Source organism: Elgaria multicarinata, chromosome 12 (genome assembly GCF_023053635.1).
Source record: "Elgaria multicarinata webbii isolate HBS135686 ecotype San Diego chromosome 12, rElgMul1.1.pri, whole genome shotgun sequence".
NCBI lineage: Eukaryota > Metazoa > Chordata > Lepidosauria > Squamata > Anguidae > Elgaria > Elgaria multicarinata.
Window position 1 is genome coordinate 8,974,310 of NC_086182.1, and position 19,810 is coordinate 8,994,119.

Sequence of the window (19,810 nt, forward strand, 5' to 3'; positions counted from 1 at the left end):
TCTGAGAGTGCCTTGGACTGCAAGAAGATCAAACCAGTCCATACTCCAGGAAATAAAGCCAGACTGCTCACTTGATGGAATGGTATTAAAGGCAAAACTGAAGTACTTTGGCCACATAATGAGAAGACAGGATACCCTGGAGAAGAGGCTGATGCTAGGGAAAGTGGAAGGCAAAAGGAAGAGGGGCCGACCAAGGGCAAGATGGATGGATGATATTCTGGAGGTGACAGACTTGACCTTGGGGGAGCTAGGGGTGGCAATGGCTGACAGAAAGCTCTGGCGTGGGCTGGTTCATGAAGTCACGAGGAGTCGGAAACAACTGAACGAATAAACAACAACAACAACCCTTGATAGTTTCTCTTGAAATGCATCAAGCATTTTAGAGTTTTATTAATAGGGTGACCAACAGTTGTATTGAAAAGGGAATTTCAGCAGGTGTCATTTGTATATATGGAGAACCTGGGGAAATTCCCTCTTCATCACAACAGTTAAAGCTGCAGGAGCTACGTTAGAGTGACCAGATTTAAAATAGGGCAGGGCACCTGCAGCTTTAACTGTTGTGAGGAAGAGGGAATTTCACCAGGTTCTCCATATATACAAATTACACCTGCTGAAATTCCCTTTTCAATACAACTGTTAAAGATACAGGAGCCCTGTCCTCCTTTCCATATTGTCACCCTATTTCAAAGTTCTACAAATATATATATATATATATATATATATATATATATATATATCAGTACCATTTTGTTGTTTGCCTTCTCTCCCCCCCCCCCTTGTATTTGGTGTTGTCCTGTTTTGTTTTGCTTTTACTTTATATCGTTGGACCATCCCATATTGTCTACAAAACAGCTGGCAGAGACTATCCAAGGATTCAGACAGGAATCTTTTCCCAACCTTACCTGGAGATGCCAGGGACTGAATCTGGAAACTCCTGCAGGCAATGCATGTGATCTGCTACCCGTGAGCTATGGCTCCTCTCCCAAAAGAATCCCAAAGTAAGGAAAGAACTACCAGCTCTCAAAGGAAGAAGGCAAGCCCACCGCCCCGGGCTTAGCTACTTGCTGCATTAAAAACACCGCATGCAGCTGAGCCTCCCTTTCTTTCTTCACTCCAAGTAAGCATGTGGGATCCTGATGAGTATAACATTAGGCCAATCAGTAGGGCTGTGCTCCACTGCAATTCGGATTACAAATCTGGAGCGGAGCGACCCGATCCACCTCCGCCAAAGGCGGATCCGAATTAGGTCGGGGGAGCTGCAGTTCAAGGCGAAGCGGTTCGCTTCCATCCAGAGCTCCAAATGCAGGTAAGTGGGGGGGAGGGGGGCTCACCTGGCGGCGGCAGTGGCAGCGTAGTCCGTGCAGCAACAGCGGTGGAGCCAGGTAACGGGGCAGGGGAGAGGGGGATTACCTGTGTCCATCGCGGTCCGGCGCTGGCTTCAACTGAGACCCAGGCCTCAGTTGAAGCCGGCGCCAGACCGTGACGGAGGCAGGTAAGTGGGGGGGGCTTAACTGGCTCTGCCGCCACAGACCATGTGGTGACAGCGGTGGAGTCAAGTAAGGGGGCAGGAGGGAAGGGGGCTTATTCAGCCCCTATTTTGTCCCCCCTTGCCCACTTACCTGCCTCCACCGCCCACTGTGGAGGCAAGTAAGTAGGGAAGGGGGCAAAATCTCGATCCGCCCCTCCAGATCTGGCACCACAGAGCGGAGCGGGGGAGGGTCAGATTAACCCGAAGCAGTTCGGGCCCGGTCCGAAAGTTCCAGATCGGGCCACGAAGTGGTTTGGGGGGGTCCGTGCACAGCCCTACCAATCAGCCCCATGTATCTCAAAATGGAGTGTTCAAAGACTAGGGTGACCATATGGAAAGGAGGGCAGGGCTACTGTATCTTTAACAGTTGCATAGAAAAAGGAACTTCAGCTGGTGTCGTTTGTATGCATGCACCCCCTGGTGAAATGCCCTCATCATCACAACCGTTAAAGCTGCAGGAGCCCTGCCCTCTTTTGGATCTGGTCAAGAGGTCAGGGCTCCTGCAGCTTTAACTGCTATGCTGAAGAGGGAATTTCTCCAGGTGCTGCATGCATACAAATGACACCTGCTGAAATTCCCTTTTCTGTGCAACTGTTAAAAGACACAGGGGCCCTGTCCTCCTTTCCATATGGTCACCAGGAGCATTGCTTGACCTGGCCCAGCCCCAAATCTATTTCCTGGCCCTTAGTTCTATTTCCTGGAGCCCTGATCCTAATGGAATATTTTCTTTTAAGCTTAATTGCATGGGATGAGCGCAATTTTCCTAGAAGTGGGAGGGGAGAGTGAATTGGAGACGGGACAGGGACAGTTTGCAAATTAATTATAATTGAAGAGGACCTACATGAGGTGAGGTAAAAAAAAATAACGAATTTAATGTCCTTGAGATGATTTTGATGAGAAATTAATTGGCTGGCTTTGCCTTCTGTGAAATTTAAATAAATTCAAATAATTATTTCTAAATTTGCATAAATAGATATAAATTAGAATGTGTAGATTTTATGCAGATGTCTGTCATAGGGGCCTAGGCCCTGAATTGTTTAAGTGCCAAGCAATGTCCCTGGTGTAAGGCCTTCCTGTATTACACCTCCTCAGCTGTTCGGCTGGGAGATACCCTTAGCAATGGTTCGTTTCTAGAATTCAAGCAAATAGCTTTTTAGACAAGGAAAGAAAGGTACAGCAAAGGTCTTTCTAGTAGCAGTTGCCCCATCTCCTGTTGCCCCACCTAGTGGCCACACCCCTATGTACACATATGAAGGACAGCTTCTTTTGGCTCTATGATTATGTGCTTAGCCCCTACCTGAGAAAAAGAGCAAGGTTTTAGAGAGTTAACATGGCTTCCCTGGTCGTGTCTCGAACACTTTTCAAGAAGCTCATCACCCCTGAACCGCCCGTCCCTCTCCCTTCCAGGCAAGAGTGGGGGCTTATGGGTAGAGACGTGGGCTTGCTTGGCCTGGCTGTGGTGTTGTGGGCTGTGATGATGATGTACTTGGTCACCATGGTGATGTGGTAGGTCCTCAAGTCGGAAAGGGCAGCGACACATGTGTTGTACGCCGAACGGAGCCCCTCGTTCCCAGAGGAAGACACGTGGCGCCTCAGCGGAGGCATGGCCTGGATTTCTTCAATGAAAGCCCGATGAGGAGGGGGCATGTATTCCCTCATGCTGTGCAAAAATGCAGCTGGCAAAGGACACAGAGAAGATGGGTGAGCAGGAGGAAGAGTGGCTGAAGAACCTCTCTGCTAACAAAGGCCCGGACAAAGTTTTATCCCATACCCTGGGATAAAACTGTACCTGCTGGAACATCCCATTTCAGGCTGTAGGTAGAGAACTACACACCTGTCTTCTCAGTTTCCAGGCCTCTTTATGCTTGTTTTGCTCTTTGGTACTCTCCTCCTCCTCCTCCTCCATACAGTCAAGATGGCACCCTCCATTCCCTGATGGAGCCTTTTCTCTCTTGCTGCTCTCTACCCTTGGAAATCTTGATCTCTTGTTGTCCAATTGGCCATTGCACCTCCCATTCCTTTCCCTGGTGGATCATGCCCTGTTGGGTCAGATCTCTGCCTCCCAAACCCATCATCACAAGTTCACCTCTACCTATACGATAAGTGTGTGGAATTATTATTATTATTATTATTATTATTATTATTATTATTATTATCATTTATATACCACCCCATAGCCGAGGCACAAAGGCTAACTTGTGAAGAGGGCTCCCCTGAGCTTCCCTTCATGGAACTCCAGTCGCCTAATGCCAGGGCTGGCCCATGTCTTTGAATCACAAAGGTAGGCCAGGTTGACAAAAAAAAGGCCAATTACGACATGATAATACTATTCCTAGATTGTACCATTTCAGACTGCAATCCCCACCACTTCAGGTAGGGATTGCATGCAAGAATGTGGCCGGCTGCCCTCTTCTACATATGATCCCTTTTACAGAAGATGGCTAGGTGTGCTCTTTTACAGAGGACAGTCCTGTATTCAAAGGGCTGCTGGAGGAATGTCCTCAATTTTGTCCTTAATCTACCCTATCCAAGACCATTTTAACAAAGATGAAGAACCAGCTCAAGGAAGACCTGGGCCTTGAAGGCGCCCATCAACACACCTGGACAGCAGAATGAGCAACGTACATGGATCACGTAGTCACACCCTTCCACGCTATGGCGAGGTGTGTTGTATTTCTAACTAAGGCCTCATCTACACCAAGCAGGCTATGGCACTATGAAAGCAGTATGAAAGTGGTATATAAAAGGCAGGAGCTGCACGACTGCTTTGTAGCAGTACTGAAGTGCACCGACAACTGTTGGGGCCCATTGACACGTGCCATATATTGCTTTCATAGTGCAATATGCTGCTTGGTGTAGATTAGGCCTATATTATACTAATTATGTCTAAATTTCCCTCTATACATATAAATTAGCATAGGCCATTTTTATGCTCATCTGTGCCTTTTTTGTCCTCTTTTTGGGGTGGTGCGTTTTCTCTTTGGGGGCACTTTATAAGGGGCCACCCTATGTAACGTTCTCCCCTCCTTTCACATGTCTCATTGAAACACATAAGCAGAAGTTTGGGTCTGATTTTCGTGCTATGTGTAATACTTAGCTATTGTAATAATTCTCCTGCTTTGGAGGGGGGGTGTGAGTGAATGTTCCTACCCACAGAAAAACTAGCATGCTGAGGAAAAAGCTAGGTTAAAATACTTCTCCCTGAAATCTAATATTCTATGTTCATACACACACAAACATGTGTGTGTGTGTGTGTGTGTGTGTGTGTTTTAACATGCCTCAAATTAATCAAAGCAGCTAACTCTGAAGAGAGCCACAGTGCCATAGTGGTCACAGTGTTGGTCTAGGACTATGGAGATTCAGGGCTCATCTACACCAAGAAGATATTCCACTATGAAAGCGGTATATAAAAGGCAGGAGCCACATGACTGCTTTACAGCAGTATTGAAGTGCACTGACAACTATTGGGGCCCATTGACACATGCCATGTAAAGCATCCATACCACTTTCATAGTGTTATATCCTGCTTGGTGTAGATGTCATAGAATCATAGAATAGCAGCGTTGGAAGGGGCCTACAAGGCCATAGAGTCCAACCCCCTGCTCAACGCAGAAATCCACCCTAAAGCATCCCTGACAGATGGTTCTCCAGCTGCCTCTTGAAGGCCTCTAGTGTGGGAGAGCCCACAACCTCCCTAGGTAACTGATTCCACCGTCACACTGCTCTAACAGTCAGGAAGTTTTTCCTGATGTCCAGCTGGAATCTGGCTTCCTTTAACTTGAGCCCGTTATTCCGTGTCCTGCACTCTGGGAGGATCGAGAAGAGATCCTGGCCCTCCTCTGTGTGACAACCTTTTAAGTATTTGAAGAGTGCTATCATGTCTCCCCGCAATCTTCTCTTCTCCAGGCTAAACATGCCCAGTTTTTTCAGTCTCTCTTCATAGGGCTTTGTTTCCAGACCCCTGATCATCCTGGTTGCCCTCTTCTGAACACGCTCCAGCTTATCTGCGTCCTTCTTGAATTGTGGAGCCCAGAACTGGACACAATACTCTAGATGAAGCCTAACCAAGGCCAAATAGAGAGGAACCAGTACCTCACGTGATTTGGAAGCTATACTTCTATTAATGCAGCCCAAAATAGCATTTGCCTTTCTTGCAGCCATATCGCACTGTTGGCTCATATTCAGTTTGCGATCTACAACAATTCCAAGATCTTTCTCGTTTGTAGTATTGCTGAGTCAAGTGTCCCCCATCTTGTAACTGTGCATTTGGTTTCTATTCCCTAAATGTAGAACTTGGCATTTATCCCTATTAAATTTCATCCTGTTGTTTTCAGCCCAGCACTCCAGCCTATCAAGATCACTTTGAAGTTTGTTTCTGTCTTCCAGGGTATTAGCTATCCCACCCAATTTGGTGTCATCTGCAAATTTGATCGACGTTCCCTGCACCTCCTCGTCCAAATCATTAATAAAAATGTTGAAGAGCACTGGGCCCAGGACTGAGCACTGCGGCACCCCACTCGTTGCCTCTCCCCAGTTTGAGAAGGTTCCATTGATAAGTACTCTTTGAGTCCGATTCTGTAGCCAACTGTGAATCCACCTAATAGTTGTTCCATCTAGCCCACTTTTAGCTAGTTTGTTAATCAGAATGTCATGTGGTACTTTGTCAAAAGCTTTGCTGAAGTCAAGATATATGACGTCCACAGCATTCCCACAGTCCACAAGGGAGGTTATCCTATCAAAAAATGAGATCAAATTAGTCTGACAGGATTTGTTCCTGACAAATCCATGTTGGCTTCTAGTAATCACTGCATTGATTTCAAGGTGTTTACAGATTGATAATCTGCTCCAGAATTTTCCCAGGGATGGATGTCAGACTGACTGGTCTGTAGTTCCCAGGTTCCTCCTTTTAGCCCTTTTTGAAGATAGGGACAACGTTAGCCCTCCTCCAGACGTCCGGCACCTCACCCGTCTTCCATGATTTTGCAAAGATAATAGACAAAGGTTCTGAGAGTTCTTCTGCTAGCTCCTTCATTACTCTAGGATGCAGTTCATCGGGCCCTGGAGATTTGAACTCATTCAAGGAAATTAGGTGTTCTTTGGCCATTTGTTTATCAATCTCAAACTGCAATCCTGCCCCCTCAACTTCTGCTTCACTTTTTCCAGGGGGGTCATAGACCCGCTTTTGGGAGAAGACCAAGGCAAAGTAGGAATTGAGCACTTGAGCCTTTTCTTTGTCGTCTGTTATCAATTTACCATCCTCATTAAGCAGTTGAACCACCATTTCTTTCCTCTGCCTTTTACTACTTACGTATCTGAAGAAAGCCTTTTTATTGCTTTTAGCATCCCTCACTAATCTCAGCTCATTCTGAGCTTTAGCCTTCCTGACGCCATTTCGGCACTTCTGCGCCACTTGTCTGTACTCTTCTTTTGTAGCCTGGCCTTCCTTCCACTTCCTATATGTATCCCTTTTTGTTTTCAGGTCATCTCTAAGCTTTTTGTGGAGCCACATTGGTTTCCTCTGTTGTCTTCTATCTTTTCTCCTTGTTGGAATTGTTTGTAACTGTGCCTTTAAAATTTCATTTTTTAGATACTCCCACCCATCCTGCACTCCTTTTCTTTTTAGGCTCCCTTGCCACGGGACCTTACTTATTATAGTTCTGAGTTTATTAAAATCAGCTTTCCTAAAATCCAGAGTACGTGTATGGCTACGCTCAACTTTTGTCTCCTTCATAATCAAGAATTCAAGTATGACGTGTTCACTTTCCCCCAGAGTTCCCGTAACTGCCACTTTATCCACTAAGTCATCCCTATTGGTCAATAACAAGTCAAGGATTGCCGATCCTCTAGTTCCAACCACCACTTTCTGTAGGAGAAAGTTATCACCCATACATGTCAGGAATTTCTTGGAAGGGCCGCTTTTGGCAGTAATGGTCTCCCAACAGATATCAGGGTAATTGAGGTCCCCCATCACTACTACATCACACTTCCTTGAAACACTGGCAATTTGTTTCTCAAAAGTTTCGTCCTCGTCTTCTCCTTGATTGGGTGGTCGGTAGTAGACTCCGATTATCATATTCTTTTTATTCCTAGCCCCATTAATTTTAATCCAGACGCTCTTGACGGGGCTCCCAGTCTCATCCGCCTGTATTTCTGTGCAGGGATAGATATTTTTAACATATAGTGCAACTCCACCTCCCTTTCTATTTCTTATGTTCTTTTTGAACAAGTTATATCCTTCAATTGCTATATTCCAGTCATGGGAGTCATCCCACCAAGTTTCAGTTATACCTATCAAGTCGTATTTGCCTTCATTTAATAAGAGTTCAAGTTCATTCTGTTTGTTTCTCATGCTCTGGGCATTAGTATATAGACATCGAAGACCATGTGTTTTATAGTCTGGCTTTGTTCCTACCTTGTTGCAGACACTATTTTGGGACACTGTTGGAGCTGTTCTCTGTACTGTGGTGCATTGGCCTTCATCCCTTGTTGCCTCAAAATTTACGTCTCCCACCCCCGTAAGATTCCGTTTAAAGCCCTCCTGATCAAGTTCTTCATGCTGTGGCCGAACTCATTCTTTCCAGCCCTTGTGAGGTGCAACCGATCCCTTGCCAGCAGTCCATGTTCCAAGTAGCGTAGCCCGTGGTCCCAGAATCCAAAACTCTCACGACGGCACCACCTTCGAAGCCAGTCGTTCATCCGGAGTGTTTTTCTTTCCCTTTCTAATCCTCTTCCAAGAACCGGGAGGATGGATGAGAAAACTACCTAGGCCCCAAAGTTCTTCAGTTTCCTTCCCAGAACTTCAAAGTCTGAAATGATTTCTTCGTAGCTCTGCTTGGCGACATCATTTGTTCCCACATGAATGAGAAGAAAGGGGTATGTGTCCGTGGGCTTTATGAGCTTCGGTAACCCTTCAGTCACATCTCTAATCTGTGCTCCAGGGAGACAGCACACCTGGCGAGTCCATGGGTCTTCACGACATACTTGGGTTTCAATCCCACAAAGCAGGGAGTCTCCCACGACGACTACTCTTCTCTTCTTCTTGGTTGACCTACCTTCTGCCTCTTGGTCACTGTTGCATGGTGTCTCCTGTACTTCTTCCTCTGCAAACTGTCCTTCAGTCTCATTCTCCAGAAGCTGAAAGCGGTTGCTTAACTCCAATGGTTCCGCCGGTGCAGAATGGCTTCTAATTCTTCTGCTCCTAACTGTCACTCTTTTCCAGGGAGTTTCCTCTTCATTGGCTTTCCTCCCCTGAGCATACTCCACTTCTGCTTCAGCTGGCTGTTGTTCTTCAATCTCATGTGCTTCTTGTTGCTGTTGCAGTTCCACTGTTCGGTCTAAGAACACCTCGACTTCTCTTATTCCTTGGAGGGTGGACACTCGCCGCTCAAGTCCTCTCACCTTTTCTTCCAAAAGTGCCACCAGCTTGCACTTGTTGCAGGTATACGCCATGTTGAGCTCAGGCAGAAACATGAACATTGCACACCCTTTGCAGGTCACCACCTCTAGGGACTCCTTTCCATCCATATTGTCGATTTCTGCTTTGGTTTTTTTCCCAAAGCAGAATTTTTTTTCCCCTTTTTGATTATAGTAGAATTGCCTTTGCTTTGTTGTGTCCTGTCTGAAGATACACAACTATATGAGGATGTCTTAAGGGAAAGTAAGATCTTTTGGGGTGGGGTTTGTTTTTGGGGGGTTTTTGGTGGTAGTTTTGTGGGGGGGGTTTCTCTTTATGTTTTTCTTTGTTTTTCCCACCTCTTTTTTTTTTTTTTTAGAGGCCTCCCCCTTGACCTCCCCTGCCGAACTCCCCCTGTCAAACTCCTGTTTGCTCTTCCTGTTCGCTCGCTCTCTGTTCGCTCTCTCTCTGGGAATCTGGCTAACTTTTATAGCTCCTACTTGAGCTGGGCCAGCTGCTCTTCCCTCCTTCTGCTCAGCTCCAAGTCAGGAACCAGAATGAGCGTGTGGGGCCCATTGAGCATGTGTCAATGGGCCCCAACAGTTGTCAGTGCACTTCAGTGCACTATAAAGCCGTAGTGTAGATCCTGCAGTGCACTTCAATACCGCTATAAAGCAGTAGTGTGTCTCCTGCCTTTTATATACCATATTTCTTCGATTGTAAGATGCCATCAATTGTAAGACGCACACTAATTTCAGTACCACCAACAGGAAAAAAAAACCTAAGACACACCCGCGATTCTAAGACGCACCCCATTTTTAGAGATGTTTATATGGGGAAAAAGTGTGTCTTAGGCCACAGCTAGACCTAAGGTTTATCCTGGGATCATCCAGGATTCGCCCCTGCCTGAGCACTGGATCCCCTGTGTGTCACCTAGATGAACAGGTTTGACCCCTGGACGATCCAGGGATAAACCTTAGGTCTAGCTATGGCCTTAGAATTGAAGAAATAGGGTACCACTTTAATACCGCTTTCATAGTGGAATATCCTGCTTGTTGTAGATGAGCCCTCAGCTTCTAGTTCCAACTTGGCCATGAAACTCACTAGGTGAAGCTCACTGGGTGACTCTCAGCCTAATCTACCTCACAAGGTTGTTGTAAGGATAAAATGGAGTGAAAGAGGACCCTGTATCCCACCTTGGCTTCCTTGGCTTCCTAAAAAAGGTGGGATATACATGTAACAATAACAACAACGATAATGACACCAAGAATAACAGCAGTAACAACAACTTACTGCTCTCCTTGTGGTGCCGGATGCCCAGGAGCTCATCAAAGGCATGCAGGGTGGTGCTTTGCGCTGCGCTTCCCCCGGAGTATGACAGAGGCGCTTCGCAGAGTCCCTCATAGACCAGCCCTTCTGGTAGAGCTGGGTTATCCTTCCAGCTGAAAGAAGGGAACGGCAATGAGAGATGGCGTCCCCCAGAGGCTGTATGGCAGGTCCAATACATGCCAGAGAAGGCGAGCCACTCGCGTGGTGCAGGTGGTGGACCCAAAGGAAAACCTTCTATACAGGCAGCTACTAGCAGCGTGGACAGCGGTGCAGCTGGGTCATCTGAGAGCCTTGGACTTAAGGCTTTCTTGGCCGGGGCGGGCAGGCGGGGGGGGGACTTTAGATGGCCAAGGGCATTGCTTCATTGGGGAAGCACACAGTTAAAATGTCTCTTCCTACCCCTCCAACCTCCATCCCATGCTTTAAAACTGCTCCTACATTCCTGACATGTTAGAACATCGACAGTACTAACAACGCCAAAACTGTCTGTCAGCCTGGAGTCTAAAAAAAACACAACTCTGTACATGTTCAGTTTTGCATTTAAAAGTCACTTAAATCACAGCACCACCATGACAACAGGAATCAAAGGAGTTTGCTTCTGCTTCCCTGATGTCCTCATCACCTGGTCCTCTCTGGGTGGTGATTTGGAGGGTTCTGGATTTTGGCTCCAACATCCATCCCTAACTGCAGCACTGAGCATGTACACATGCGTGTGTTTTCTGCAGTGCTGAACACTGCATAACAGACCCCAGTGTCTGTGTGCACTCACCCTGCCATCAGCATTGGTTAACAGGTTCTGTGGGAAGTTATGTTGATCTTTCAAAATGGTTTTTTAACTCTCTTTTTAAAAATAGTCTGTTGCCAGCAACTGCCTCGGAGTTATTGAATCAGACAGTCTCGGGGCTGTATATATGTCTTCAAAACCCCGCAATTTGCAGCGCTGATTTGCAGCCATTGTGGGGCTTTTCCCCGGAGCTGCGTGTGACAAAAGTCAAGAACTCATCCTTACTTTTCCCGTCGAAGTGAGGTCATCACAGTCCTTCCGCTTGGTGAATTTAGCCATGAAAGGCTTTGTTAAAAGCCATGTTTTAACTTGGTGCCAAAATGAAGCCAGTGCCAGACGGGCCTCCAAGGGGAGGGCATTCCACAGCTGAGGTTAGGCAGGGATATATAGGGAGAGGCACTCCCCCAAGTACTGAGGTCCCAAGCCATTTAGGGGCCCTGATAGATTACCCCAAGGGAAACAAAAAATGGTCTTAGGGAACTCAAAGTGGCTATAAGCCCACAAACACAAATAATCTCCTTTGCATTTAACAATCTCCCACCCCTGTCAAGGGTTCTAGATGCATGTTTGTCACAATGGAGGGGAACGTTTTAATTTGTGTGGTCTTAAAGAACAATGCTAGAGACAACTCTTTAATAGTAGAGAGCAAATATATGTATTTGTTTATTCTTAGAACAAAAATGAAACATTAATAGATAGACTAGGAGTGGAGAGATAAATAGGGTGACCATATGGAAAGGAGGACAGATCTGCTCACTCTAACAAAAGAAGGCAGGGCTCCTGGAGCTTTAACTGTTGTGCTGAAGAAGGAATTTCACCAGGTGCTGCACACATACAAACGACACCTGCTGAAATTCCCTTTTCTACACAACTGATAAAGGTACAGGAGCTCTGTCCTCCTTTCCATATAATCACCCTAGAGATAAACTAATGTTATCAAGACCTCTTGGAGACATCTAACTAACTGTCATCAGAAAACATAACTGTCACAGAGAGACCAGATAGAACCAGGAAGCAAGCCTGAGAATTGCATTATGGGGTAGGGTGACCATATGAAAAGGAGGACAGGGCTCCTGTATCTTTAGCAGTTGTATTGAAAAAGGAATTTCAGCAGGTGTCATTTGTATATATGGAGAACCTGGTAAATTTCCTCTTCATCACAACAGTTAAAGCTGCAGGTGCCCTGCCCTCATTTAAATCTGGTCACTCTAGTATAGCTCCTGCAGCTTTAATTGTTGTGATGAAGAGGGAATTTCACCAGGTCCTCCCTATATACAAATGACAGCTGCTGAAATTCCCTTTTCTATGCAACTGTTAAAGATTCAGGAGCCCTTTCCTCCTTTTCATATGGTCACCCTATTATGGGACACACCTAGAATCATCAGTTAAGAAGATGCTAACCAGTCAAAACTAAAGAACATAATACAAAGATGTCTCTAAGTGATTGACTATCTGATCCTCTGCTTCGCTCTCCCCTTATGACAGGCTGAGTTTCTTGCACACTTGGTGTTGATTACGTGTAACAGCTATCAGCCCAGAAACACAAATAATCTCCTCTGCCCCCATCCAGGGTTCCAGATGCATGTTTGTCGCAATGGAGGGGAAAGCAGCTGGAGGCAGGGGTCAGCTGAGGCCGAAGGGCTGAGCACACACATTCCTCACTTATCCGCTGCAAACTGCCCTTTGGTTTTGCTGCAGTCTGGTGGAGACCTGCAAAATGTGGCCTCGTGAGCAACATGTTTTGAGTACACAGGGCCAGCCAGGACCAGCCCCCAACCCCCCAACCCAATTTCATTGGCTGTTCTGCACAAAGTCTGGGCCATGGGTACCCAGCCTTTTCAGACCCCTTTGGGAATGTGAGAAACTGCTGTGGGCACCATCACAACATGGCTCCCACAGGAGGTGTGGCTAGTTGCATAATGGCTGCCATGCAGGCATGGCTAGTCAAAAGTGTGCTAAAGAGATGGGTGTGTGAGCAGGGGAAGAAATAGCAAGGCTTAGAGGCTGGGAGGGAGGTTAAGAGCAAGTCAAAGAGGTGGGGTGAAAGAGCAAAGTTAGAGGCTAGAAAGGGAGACCTAACATTTTACACATTTTTTAATTATTTTTTTAAAAAATCATGAAGGGGCAGAGAGTGGAGAGCTTTGTGGGTGCTGTTGGAGGGCCCCATGGAGACACCTAAAAAGGGTTGTCTGTGGGTTTTTCAGGCTTCTCAGTCACATGTAACATATTCACATGTCACCTCTGTGCAAAAGAGCCAAGGAGCACATGGGAACATCAGAAGAGCCCTGCTGGATCAGACTGAGGGTCCATCTAGTCCAGCACTCTGTCCACACAGTGGCCAATTAGCTCTTGACCAGGGACCCACAAGCAGGACATGGTTCAACAGCACCTTCCCACCCATGTTCCCCAGCAACTGGTGTATGATACTAGAGGTAGCATATAGTCATCAGGGCTAGTAGACATTGATAGCCTCCTCCTCCAGGAATTTATCTATCCCTTTTTTAAAGCCATCCCAATTTGTTGGCCATCACTACATCTTGTGGTAGTGAATTCCATGCAGGCCCATTCCCCCATCCTCCCCTGGTTCCTGCCTGTGTATTAAGATTTACCTTGGAAGCCTTTTCCACGCCCCACTGCTATTGGAAGGGACATTGGTGATAGCTAAAGAACAGGACTCTGTAGTACCCCAAGTTTAGAATGACACTGAGTTTGTTGCCTTTTCGGCCCCAGGTGCCCCCCTTTCTCCCCCCCCCCAAAAAAACCCATTTCCCAAGGTTAGATTTTGATTTTGATTTTAACTTGGAATTCATCTGATGAGGTTCTGGTTGTTGTTTTGCTAAAACTGTAATTAATTTCAACTTAGTGCTTCTTTAAATGTATTTTTGTTCCAGAAGCCTCTCTCAGGACCTGCCTTGAAGAGCAGGGTTATTAAATGTCTAAACCCATTTAAAAATTATAGACAGTGAGCCGGGACTACCAGAGAGGCGTCGGTTCATTTTGTCTGAAACAGTGAGCAACCCTGATCTTCCCAATCCACAATGCTTCACCTCCAGAAGATTCTCTGGCTGCAATAAAATGTTGAGTGTCCCAGTGGTGCCCATGCTGACAGCGACTGGCTGCAAAACCTCCATGTTTCGCTGGCGGGTGACGCATTGCAGGAGATGAGCTTCAGATAGAAACGAGGGCCGTGCTCAGCCGGGGCTCAAGCTGCGAGTTTTCTCATTAGCCTTCGTTTGCCACCTGCCCCTGCCAGATGTTGGCGGGACTCTGGAGATCAGCAGGGTCTATTTTTAGGCTGTTATTTTGTTAAAGCGATCACACACAGCCAAACACGAGCCGAGAAACCGCTCAGAAGACCTCACCGCATCTGAGCGTTTGCGTCAAGCAACATGGAGCACTCGGGGGAGGTATGCACTTTGTTTTGTGTTTAGTCGAGTTCTTTCCCCACAGCCATGTGGCTAAAAGCAATGCATGGATATGGAGGAGCAGGATTGGGCCCACTTCACAACCTCCCCTCATCTGTTCAAAGAGCTGTGCAGAACTATGTGTAAAAGTTCTGCGCAGACCTTTATAGCAACACGTGAAGGTCAGTGCTGAGACCGGGGGGTGGGGGGGTTCTCCTCTTCCCTTCCGGGCCTGGGTTCCACCACTTCTGCCTTTTCTTGTAGCCTTGGGGAAGGGTGCAGATGAAGGAGGAGCAAGCAATGCACCCCCAGTATCTCCTCCCTGGCATCTGTGGGTAGCGTGGAAAAGCAGTAACTGCTCGTTTGCTCTGGCAGCAGCAAATCTCCCCTGGCTAGGCAAGCGCGGCTTTGAAAAGCAGGCCATCACGGCTGAACAGAAGAAGTTGGGGTGACAGTGGCGACTCCTGCTTTATTCGTCCCTCCAAGAGCACAGGATCTGGTAATGGCCAGCCAGGCCAGGCCCTAAAACCTCTCCCCTGTTACTAGCCGCTCTTCAGGCGGCTGGTGGAAGGGAGTCCTTTCCCTTCCTCTGAACTCCAAAGAGGCAGGGAGGTGGGGAGGGTCCTTTCTTCATGTTGCCACATAAAAGAAACATGTCCCAGAGTCCTTTGTGAAAGGCAGGGATTCTACAGCGAACAAATCGATGTAACGCAGGTTCTCTGAGGGAATTGGGAAAGCCACTGGCCTGAGAGCATTCTACTTCCTGACAGTTGTACAGTGCGCCCACATTATGCCTTACATATCTAACTAATAAGGACCATACGGAAAGCATAGAAGTCAGGGCATGAGAGGAGGAAGCCAGGAGTTCAGTCAAACATGCAATAAGTTTGTACTTTCTCATTCTGATTGAATGACGCACTTGAGAACAATATGACATTTGTTTGTTTGTGTGTATCCAAGAAAGATGAAAGGGGAAGAAAATGGCAGCTTGACTTGCGATTTTTGTGACTAATAATAGGTCTGGTCCAGGTTCCTGCCACATCATGGGATTATCTGAGCGCAGCAGACAGCTATGAGCTACCGTTCTGGATGTCCCACATTGGCCCAGAGTGCCCAAAGTCGTTTCACTCTGAAGCACTGTGGGCAATGGAAATGGTCACACACAATACTGGGGATGCCATTTTAATTTCCAAGAATGCCCTGGGACAATCAAGCATTCTATGGTAGGGTGACCATATGAAAAGGAGGACAGGGCTCCTGTATCTTTAACAGTTGCATAGAAAAGGGAATTTCAGCAGGTGTCATTGGTATATATGGAGAACCTGGTGAAATTCCCTCTTCATCACCACAGTGAAAGCTGCAGGAGCTATACTAGAGTGACCAGATTTAAAAGAGGGCAGGGCACCTGCAGCTGTAACTGTTGTGATGAAGAGGAAATTTCACCAGGTTCTCCATATATATAAATGACACCTGCAGAAATTCCCTCCTCAATACAACTCTTAAAGATACAGGAGCCCTGTCCTCCTTTTCATAGGGTCACCCTATTCTATGGCACTATGGGAAATTTTAAATAGCAGCTCATAGCCACTCGGCCCAGGGGGACTTGTCAGGGTGCTGGAGCCCCAGCAACTGTGCAAGGCTGCGATGTGCCCAGTAGAGTCCAATTTGAAGTGGAACTACGGTGCTTCTCTCTCTCCTGCTAAAATTGGGTGTCAGGACCCCCTTCCCTCCTTTTCTGGGGCTTGGCCCCATCACTACTTAGTCCTACAGGAGATCGCATAACCTACTTTCGCTTACAATTAAAACTGGAGTCCTAGAAACAAAGCTCCCGATGTAGTCATTCAGGGAGCCCGCAGCCCCCGCAGTGAAGGCTCCTGCATTAGCGCCAGGCTTCAAGTCCTTACGGGCAGCATTCCCCGTCCCCCTCCCGCCTCCCCCTTTAATACATCCAAGTTTTAATGAGGGTTTAATGAGGGAGTCTGATTAAGTGGAAGAAATAGAATTAGCTGACGTGGCCCCAGGACACTGAGTGTTAAGGAGGAGAGGCCCGCTGACCTTCTGTCGTGTTCTGCGAAACGCAAGAGGCCATAAAATGTTGGCAGAAAAGCATGCCGGGCTTGCATTGTCGTTCGTTCTCTTGCTGCCCCCACCCACCCCAACCATAAATCATGGTCTATTTCCACAGGGCACGACAGGGAAGACGTACCAGGATGTCTGGGCATGTCGAGCGAAGAAGCATGCAACTAGGCATGATGAATGGGATTGCTTAGAAATAGCTGGCATTGCAGAAATGGGAAGGAAGGAAGAAGTGGAAGCTGGTAGGGCTGTGATTTCATTCCGGGTTTTAGTCAGAAGCAGCCAGAATTAGAAAGTTCAGCACTTTGGAAAGCAAGCTCTGGCTTGCTCTGACTGAAACCCAGAATGGATTCACAGCCTCACCGAAATCAGAGCCACCAGCCTTCACTGGAAGGAAGATGGAAGGAAGGACTTTGACTCACCTAGGCAGGATCTACACTGCTGCTTTAAAGCGCTTTATAACAGTTTTGACAACTGTTGGGGCCCAGGGCACACTTCATATACAGTTGTCAAAACTGTTATAAAGCATTTTAAAGCAGCAGTGTAGATTCGGCCCTAGCCTCCGAAGCCAATTTTTCCCTTCTGCACAGCAATCAGCAGCACAGTTAGGGTTGGATCTTGGGTGCCAAACTCCCAAAGTCCCCTTGGGGGGTGCGAGCCAAATGTCAACTCAGAGAGTAGCGGAAGATGAGGCCATCGGGGCATCAGAAGCAAATGCCATGTTATTGCTGCAGTCATGATCTCGCTATGATTTAAGTGAACTTAACATGCAAAACTGTAGATGCTCATCGTTGTTGTTTTTTATCAGGGTTGGAAAACAGTTTTGTGATGGTGGTTCTACGACGCCAAGGAAGAAAAACGTCCTGACTGTTAGAGCAGTACGACAATGGAATCAGTTCCCTGGGGAGGTGGTGGGCTCTCCCACACTATAGGCCTTCAAGAGGCAGCTGGACAACCATCTGTCAGGGATGCTTTAGGGTGGATTCCTGCATTGAGCAGGGGGTTGGACTCGATGGCCTTGTAGGCTCCTTCCATCTCTGCTATTCTATGATTCTATGATTCTATGAATAGGAACTTGTTGGAGAAAGAATGGAATTATTCTATGATTCTATGAAGGATGTAGAAGCAGTTTTAAAGCATGGAACGGGACTTGGAGAGGGAAAGAGAAATGTGAGCTGTGTGTTTCACACCTGAAGCAATCTACATGGCCATCTAAAGGGCTTCCAGCCACCCAGAAAATCATTACAGCCAAGGTCTAGAATTACCTAGCTGCACCACTGTGCAGCATCACCACATCATTCTGGTGAAAGAAAGCTGAAGGTGAATTGCAGTCAGGTACCTGTTGAGACTAGGAATGTCTGTCACTAGGAAACCCAGTTTGTTTTTCACTCAATGGAGTTCTGTGGCGTGAATGACTCGCTTTGCTTCCGCAAACTGGGCTGTGGGCAGTTCCCTGAACTCTGGGAACTTTTTTGCAGTGGGGGGGGGCGTTCTGCAAGTTGCACAAATATCTGAGCAATTTGTGCAGATAATGGCCAAATTTGCAGGAATTGTGGTCAGATTTGTGCACGTGGACGCATTTACGCAAATAATGCCAAATTTGTGCATGTGGACGAATTTACGCAAATAATGCCAAATTTGTGGCATGTGGACACATTTACGCAAATAATGCCAAATTTGTGCACGTGGATGCATTTACGCAAATAATGCCCAATTTGTGGCACGTGGACGCATTTACACAAATAATGCCAAATTTGTGCACGTGGACGCATTTACGCAAATAATGCCAAATTTGTGCATGTGGACGAATTTACGCAAATAATGCCAAATTTGTGCATGTGGACAAATTTACGCAAATAATGCCAAATTTGTGCACGTGGACGCATTTACACAAATAATGCCAAATTTGTGCACGTGGATGCATTTACACAAATAATGCCAAATTTGTGCACGTGGACTAATTTGAGCAAATAACGGCCACATTTGTGCAAATTATGTCTGAAATTGCGCAAATGATGTAAATTCAGCCATAATTTGTGTAATTTTTGTCAGAAATGGTTTAACTGGGAGGAAGAGTTAAACCTTCATCCTAACACACCACATTCCTGATTCCCCCTATTTATATATTTATTTTTAAACATCAAGTTAATGGTTTAGATATGATTAAGGTGACATCAAGTTTGTTGCTGAGATTGCGCCTGCTTCTGGAGAGAGGAAACAACCCATGAACCAGTCTGGAGTGTGACTGTTCCCAGAGTGCTCCCCTCTCCCTCCTCCATGCATTTCAAGCCTTCCTTTAGCTCCGGCCAAATCCAGCCCTCCTAGGGTCCCCAATCTGCCCCTTTGGATTCCTCCATTTGGCCATGCCCCTTTCCTCTGTCCCCACCCACTTTCCCCCAACCTCCAATCATTTGGGGGGGTCTCTTGGCTTTTGTGTCTTCCCCCCATTTTAAAAGGTTGAAAGGCCTCTCCTGAAGCTTAGTTCCTGGCAGTAAGAGCTTTAAGCTACAATAGGCTGGTATTTTGGCCCTGCCCCTTTTGCCTTCAGCCCTGCCCATGGATGGAACTTGGGCCCCCAAGAGCATCTCCAAAATGGAATTCAGTGCTTTAGTTGAAAGAGGTCCAACACCTCTGCCTGAGCTCCTGCTTGTAAAAACTTGCCTAGAGCAAAAAGGGATATTATATGCTGTACTTACCCAGAAAAAAAGATTCGTGTCACACTATAAAATACTGAAGGATCCACATAATCTAGGAAGAAAAGAACAAAAAATAAATCACAACCCAGGCCTGTTGATACAAGCAGAATTCATATTTCTACTTTGCAAAGGTCATGTATTTGTGGTGCAGTGGCGAGTGTTGGACTGGGAGTCTGGAGATCTTATCACCAGAGCTGATCAAGCCCACCACCACAGCCGTAAGGCCTAATAACCTACTTTTTAAAAATGAAGACTGTCAGAAAGCTGAAATCTGTGAACAATAATAGATAATTAGACTTTTCTGTATTTCTGCATAACTACCATCTACACATAGCCCTGATCTTAGAGCGTACATCGTTTTTAGCCTATCTTTTCTCCAACCTTCTGCCTTCTCTATCCTTGTTGCTCTATCTATTACCATGCAACACTTTCTGAATCCAAGTAGGAAATATCAGATTTACCGTGCATTTTCTTCAAAACCCTGGTCATATCTCGGAGTGTGTTTGCCATTTCTTGTAATGCTTCTTCCAGGATCCTGTTATCTAGCTGGAGGATGCCATTAACAGCTTTTGCCATTGCCTGGGGAAGACAAAAGAGAAA

At 46.5% G+C, this 19,810-nt stretch overlaps 1 protein-coding gene across 1 annotated transcript in view; it reads right to left on the minus strand.

Annotated features, from left to right (window-relative positions):
- Positions 1 to 2,845: 2,845 nt before the first annotated feature.
- The window catches only part of LOC134407423 (indoleamine 2,3-dioxygenase 2-like), a 41,422-nt gene continuing 24,457 nt past the window's right edge, over positions 2,846 to 19,810 (minus strand). Inside the window, exons 7-10 of the mRNA XM_063139196.1 lie at positions 19,672 to 19,789; positions 19,211 to 19,262; positions 10,215 to 10,363; positions 2,846 to 3,204 (exon numbers count right to left, since the gene is read on the minus strand). Coding sequence (XP_062995266.1) covers positions 2,846 to 3,204; positions 10,215 to 10,363; positions 19,211 to 19,262; positions 19,672 to 19,789 — 678 coding nt within the window. The remainder of the gene's footprint in view (positions 3,205 to 10,214; positions 10,364 to 19,210; positions 19,263 to 19,671; positions 19,790 to 19,810) is intronic.